This window comes from Leptidea sinapis, chromosome 10 (assembly GCF_905404315.1).
Source record: "Leptidea sinapis chromosome 10, ilLepSina1.1, whole genome shotgun sequence".
NCBI classification, from domain to species: Eukaryota; Metazoa; Arthropoda; class Insecta; order Lepidoptera; family Pieridae; genus Leptidea; species Leptidea sinapis.
The window spans coordinates 3379068-3386057 of NC_066274.1; the positions used below are offsets into that span (position 1 = coordinate 3379068).

The window sequence follows — 6990 nt, forward strand, 5'->3', positions numbered from 1 at the left end:
AGATTTCAAACAGACATGGGTCGCGTAGATTACCTCGTAAGTTCAAAAATAGATCTCTCAGGCAAATCCCTCCCAGTAAGTCTTTATTTGATTCGCGATTATAAATAAATATCGTTTTTATCAATACTTTTATTATTTACTGTTGTTTAGAAAGGCGCCTGCTGATCTCTAACAGTTTCAACTATTGTCATATTATGTTTATCGCATGATATCATTGTGTGAGTTGTTATGATTTTGTGTTTTGTTGTGCTACTAACATTTATAATTAATATAAGTATTGTTTCTTGATGAAATATACATATTGTGTTATCAGCATTGCGAATCAAGTGATCACTCTCACTTCAATAATTAACATACAGTTGTATCGTCTCTGAATAAATCAATCTTATAATATAAATATTATCTAAGATAAAAAACATATTTTTCGAGAGGAGGAAAATTTGTTAATCTGATTCAAACTGATTTTTAATTTTATTTATAACTAGCTGACCCGACAGACGTTGTTCTGTATATAATAACTAAAATAATGTTTTTTTTTTTATGAATTTGTCAATAATATACCATAACATCGAGAATTGCTTCGTAAAAATGCACCCTGTTGTTGTAATGAAATTGTTTCACAGCATAACTGTCAAACTGTTGCGTCAATAAATTCGACGGGGTACGCATCAATGGAAAAACAAATATGTTGTTTTTATTTAATTCCGAGCATTTTCCTATTTATTCACAGCCGTTCTCGAGTTTTAGCGAGACTAACGAACAGCAATTCATTTTTATGTATATAGATAATATGTACATTACTTTATTCGTTTTAAGCGGATGTTTTCAATCAGGCCATCAATAACAGTAACAGGGTACAGTAACACGCCATTGTAAGCAGTTTGTATATGTGCAGTCTGTCGGGATGTCCTCGCGCCGACCGCTCACAACTGCAGCCACACTCCCAGGAGCTCAAGTGTCCGACACCAGGCTGTGATGGCTCCGGACACGTCACCGGAAACTACTCCTCGCACCGGTCGCTCTCCGGCTGCCCGAGAGCCAACAAACCGAAGAGCAAGCCCAGGGACGGACAAGATTCGGAACCACTCAGGTGAGGAAATATCATCAGCTTTATTTGTATTGAATATCAGAACGAGGGGTTTCATAGTAGCTAATGTAGAAGAATGAAACTAGAGCATGAGCAACAATAGCTATAGATAATCAAGTTCTAAGAGGTTTTTGGGCTCTTTATATTATTGCTTTTGCTATTATTGGTGGTGCGTTAAATAAAAACTACACTCTCATTTGGTTATTTGGAATATAAAAGTCTAGCTGTTACCCGTGACCAAATAGCTGGGTTCTAAAGCTGCCACATGCATAAATATACGAAGAATCATATAATATTATCTCTCATCGTGAAGGCTGCGTTCGTAACAAACGTTTTTTTTATGGGAAAAGGAGGACAAATGAGCGTACGGGTCACCTGGTGTTAAGTGATCACTGCCGCCCACATTCTCTTGGAACACCAGAGGAATCACAGTAGCGTTGCCGGCCCTTCAGGAAGGTGTACGCGCTATTTTTGAAGGTACCCATGTCGTAGCGTCCAGGAAACACCGCACAAGGAAGTTCGTTCCACAGCTTGGTCGCCACACATCCAGATGGTGGGGATGAAATCCTAACTTGTGGCGTGTCGTGCGAAGGTGGAATTCGGTGGCAGGAATCAGTTGAAACAGCTTTTCGGAACACTCCCCGTGAAAAATGCGGTAGATAACACACAATGAAGCGACAGCAGATACCTTCCCTAACGTCAACACAGGCCCCGGCATGAGGCAAACAATTGTGCTCAATTTTTACCCAGGGTACGTTAAATATGACGTATCGCTAGGTCGAGATATCTGCGTCTCCGTAAGGAAACACAAGGCCGGCTGCGCCGTCTCAAGGTGGTGGTGGACAGCATTTAAATAGGAGTGAATTCTCCTGATATTGTAAAAGTCCACGTTAAGCGTGGTGCGGGGTGCCGTGTTGTTACTACCTCGTTTATCCTCAGACATTCGCGGTTCTGTGCCCTCCCCAGAATACGACGGGCAGCCTGAGCGAGAATGCTCGGGGAGGGATTCTCCGGCTCTGCTAGAGCTAGTACCCTCCTGGGGTAAAATCTTTTCAAGCTCCGCTGTCATATTCGGGTGGAGAAGGGGGAGGGGTGGCCTCCGGTCCTCGACACTAACTTATGCGAAACATAGCGGCACTAGGCCGATACTTCACGCCGCTATTCTGTGCGAGTTTGGTAATTAACCTGGACGAGCCGTTTTTGTTACACCGTTTTTTCTCCGATTTACTTTGAAAATCCGACTACCACGAAAATGTCTTCTTTTATTGGGCTGGTATCCTATGACGTTCACAAATGTAGCTTTCTACTGAAAACAGAAATTCCAAATTCAATTCAGTAGATCCAGAGATTATCCCTGGAACCTCACAAACATTACCTCTTTATAATATTAGTATAGACAACTACGCAATTATTGTATTGTTACACTTAAATATATGGTTATTGTACACACACTGAAGAAAACTAATCTAAATACCCATTAAAATATTTATATTTAATATTTAATCAAATTAATATTAATTATATTTTATAATAAGCGAAAAAATATTTGTAGTTATTACGAACATCATTAACTGCCTACATTTCAAATTGCTATAATATTGCACAATAGTGTTTATAATTTTCATCGTTATTACGTGATCATCGAACACGCATCGATTTAGCTGAAATTTGTTGATATTTACACGCTGCTTAGATGTCCAATACCGGGATGTGATGGATCAGGACACGCTACAGGGAAATTTTTATCACATAGAAGGTAAGAATAAACACAGTTTGGAAGACATACGTCAAGGCAAACTACGTAAAATACATCCAATGGCAAGAAACAAATTAGTGTCTCGCATGAATAAAATAATTATAGCTAGTGCATATTTTAATGTAAAAACTTCAATCACGAATATTTGAAAATACAAAAATAATTGTGAAAGGCTATTTGAATAAATTTACCCTACTCTAGCCGTCTTCCCCCTCTGAAATACAAAAAATATTATAGTTATATAATATAATATATCTACGGAAATATGACGTATAATTATTATCTAAAATGGATTATTACAATATCTTATAGGAGCTCATCATGTGCGTGATAAGTTTTAAACGCCAGATCATTATGGATACGCATAATAAAAAGAATAAGTCAAGATTCCATAGACCAGAGCTGTAGCTATTTAAATAATGTCCTTTTAACTTGATTGCCCTAATAGTTGTTTATGCCATCTCATATAAAAATAGTACCTGACTGTCTTGGACAAATTTCCTTTTGTGGCGTGTAGATAACCTTGTACATTTATATTTGTAGTGCCTCTGGATGTCCCATAGCAAATCGCAACAAAATGCGAGTGCTAGAAAGCGGTGGTACGGTAGAACAACACAAGGCGGCGGTCGCAGCCGCGGCTTCGGCGATCAAGTTTGACGGTGTCAACTGTCCGACACCCGGCTGTGATGGATCCGGACATATCAACGGATCCTTTCTAACGCACAGATCACTGTCGGGATGTCCAGTTGCTGGCGCGGCAACGCCCACGCCGCAGCCCAAGAAGGCCAAATACCCGGATGATATTACTCCCCTCTACCCAAAGCCGTATTCAAGTGAGTCACATTACGTATTAAGAATATAATACAATTTAAACAAACAATATATTTTTGAGAGTGATTTGGAAGTAATTGAAGAGGTATTGTCAGTTTTTTGAGATGAAAGTGATGGAGTGGTTAATACATGTAGACAAATGGATGCATGTAGATTGACTGTACTATAAGGCAGATGAGGAAGGAAATGTTTGAGTGGCTTAGACCAGTGGGAGGCTCCTTTGCACAGGATGCCGGCTAGATTATGGGTACCATAAAGGCGCCTATTCCTACCGTGAAGCAGTAATGTGTAAGCATTACTGTGTTTCGGACTGAATTGCGCCGTAGCTAGTGAAATTACTGGGCAAATGAGACTTGACATCTTATGTCTCAAGGTGACGAGCACAGTTGTAGTACCGCTCAGAATTTTTGGGTTTTTCAATAATCTTGAACGGCACTGCATTGTAATGGGCAGAGCGTATTAATTACCATCAGCTGAACGTCTTGCTCGTCTCGTCCCTTATATTCATTAAAAAAATGTAGAAAAGATGCATGGATGTAGATTGGCTGCACTATTAGGCAGATGAGGAAGAAAATGTTGGGGAAGGTCGACCTGGGTGTACATTCTACAGGTAGGAGATGTATAAGAGGCCAGCATACGGGTCACCTGTTGTTAAGTTATCACCGCCACCCACAATCTCTTGCGACACCAGAGGAATCACAGAAGCGTTGCCGGCCTTTAAGGAAGGTGTACGCGCTTTTTTTGAAGGTACCCATGTCGTAACGTCCCTGAAACACCGCACAAGGAAGCTCATTCCACAGCTTCGTAGTACGTGGAAGAAAGCTCCTTAAAAACCACACTGTGGAGGACCGCCACACATCCAGATGGTGAGGATGATATTCTAACTTGTGGCGTGTCGTGCGAAGGACGCGTGCGTGGAATTAAGTTTAGAGCAAACCAAAAGATAGCTAAGCAAAATGAAGTCCCTCCAAATAAAAAGGAGCGTTTGCCAGCTTTGTTTCATTAGTTTTTAATATATTTTAGCTTGATATTTATGTTGGCTAAACTCCGGTTGATGAATGAATGCTATTGTAATTAGGATTCTAATTTCAGGTATGGACATAAACATGCAGACAGGCAACGGCGAGGACCTGATGACATTGGAGCAAGAGATTACTGAGCTACAACGAGAAAACGCACGCGTCGAGTCTCAAATGATGCGTCTCAAATCTGACATCAATGCGATGGAGTCGCACCTGAGCCACGGAGAAAGGGTTAGTTGAACATGCTTACCTAATGTTGCGGTTAATACTTTTACCTAACATCACAATTCAAAGTGGATATTTTTGTCCGGCTACTTAGATGGTAGAGTCATGGCTTCAAACATCCAACTTTGAGTGCTCCTAACGTCACAGAACTTAGTGAGTACTACCCGCATTCTTTGCAGTTTTCAAGTTTCAATTTAAACGATATATATTTATAGCATTTCAACTGACAAAATTGTGTGTTTATTTGTCATTTATCTTTGTCAACAGGAGAATCAACTAATGTCACAGAGAAATAACAACCTCAATGAGTACTACGAAAGTTTGCGAAATAACGTTATAACGTTGCTGGAGCATGTAAGAATTCCTGGAGGGGGGACTGTGCCAGTTACTTCAGCTCCCGGTACACCCGGTGCTCCCCAACCCCCTCCAGGTGAAAAACCGGCCCATGACAATTTTGATTCATATCTGACGAAATTGCAAACTCTGTGCTCACCAGACGGATACTGCCCTGACGAAAACCGGCCGATCTACGAAACGGTAAAGAATGCTCTCCAGGATTTCACAGTTCTCCCAACTCCGATTTAAGGCTCGCCAAGCACCGCCGATTCTGAACGTCAGTGAGGTCACTCACATTGGAATGGCGGGGCTTTCAGTACTTAGTGAAGTGACGCTTTAAAGTAAAAGGAGCTGTGTTAGAATAATTGTAATTTATCAAAGTGTAAGACTGCCGATACAGTGATGAAAGAGTGAGCAATGATTGTGTACAGTGTAACAATTGTGTCCCTGTTGATGTTACATGCATTATGTTCTATAATATTATAGCAATGTCCGTTTTGTAAAACATTGTATACGATGCGTGTATTCTATAAGACATCACATTAACGGATTTGTTTGAATATATTATCATTATTGATACTGGTCAACTTATTGTAGCATAAATGAATTTTAACCTTGTTATTGTATGCTTATAACAGTAATGTAATTTACTGTAGGAAAAAATGTTTTCGTGAACACGAAGGCCCCTGAAACTCGACCACTGACACCATTGTATATATTGTTGTATTAATTGTAATGTCAGTTTTAATGAAACTTTGTGTCCATATGTTTAGCTAATTTGATAGATAAGGTGTTTCATCGAAGGATAGCCACTAAGTGTACACATTCTCTGATATTATTTTGTTCTAAATAACGGATTTACTGGGATTGTGCCAAAATAGAACACTCATTGATATGTTGCTTATATAATAATTAAAATTTTGGTGTAACTAGTGCATAATGTAAAAATGATGAAATAAACAAAATCTATCTTTGGACGACCTTCTAGTCAGTTCTGTAAATAAAATACTGTGAATATAGTTGTCGCGTTACCAAGACGCATCTATTAATTATAAATTATAATAAGTAATGAAAGATCTCATTAGATCAACTAAGTAATATTACAAATAACCGATTTAGGTATAATAAAATTATTTGTTAGCCAATATTCACTTGCTGTGATTATGTTAATGTTATTTACTTATTTATTGTTATATTTGCGGATTGTGATAAATCTGTTGGTGGCAAATTGCTTATGTTTTACATGCTTTACAATTCTTTTATTTATTTTGACTTAGAATGATTATGTTAATTCGTGCATTGATATTTGCATCATTTGTTTATTTTACAACAGTGGTTACCGAAGTTAAATATTTGCATACATCTTTTTTAATGTTATTCTTATTGTCATATATGTTTCTGTAAAATATTGAATATGTGTTGTTAAAGAGAATAAAAGTAATATACCGAAATTATCGTTTAATTTATTTTGTTTAATTTTTGCAACGACAGTATTATTAAAATTCAAACGCCAACAAACTAGAAGACATTCACAGTAGGTACCATCAAGGATTACTTATTGAGACGCGTTCCTAATCGAACCTAATTTAAATTGAACTCCGTCCTTAGTTTTGGCAACTTTTAAATGATCTGATATTTATCATAGTATTCATAACAATTATGAAATTTGTCCCCGTTATTTTATTTTAATTACCTCATTTTCTTAAATTATAAAGACACTAACAAGGGATTTC

The 6990-nt window shown here is 38.2% G+C and overlaps 1 protein-coding gene across 1 annotated transcript; it reads left to right on the plus strand.

The window, feature by feature from the left end:
* The first annotated feature begins 880 nt into the window (after window positions 1–880).
* LOC126966475 (myelin transcription factor 1-like protein) lies at window positions 881–6708 on the plus strand. The gene is made up of 4 exons (XM_050810546.1): window positions 881–1090; window positions 3387–3676; window positions 4767–4927; window positions 5189–6708. The coding sequence occupies exons 1-4, from the start codon at window positions 888–890 to the stop codon at window positions 5504–5506; spliced, it is 972 nt and encodes a 323-aa protein (XP_050666503.1). The 5' UTR covers window positions 881–887; the 3' UTR covers window positions 5507–6708.
* The last annotated feature ends 282 nt before the right edge of the window (window positions 6709–6990 follow it).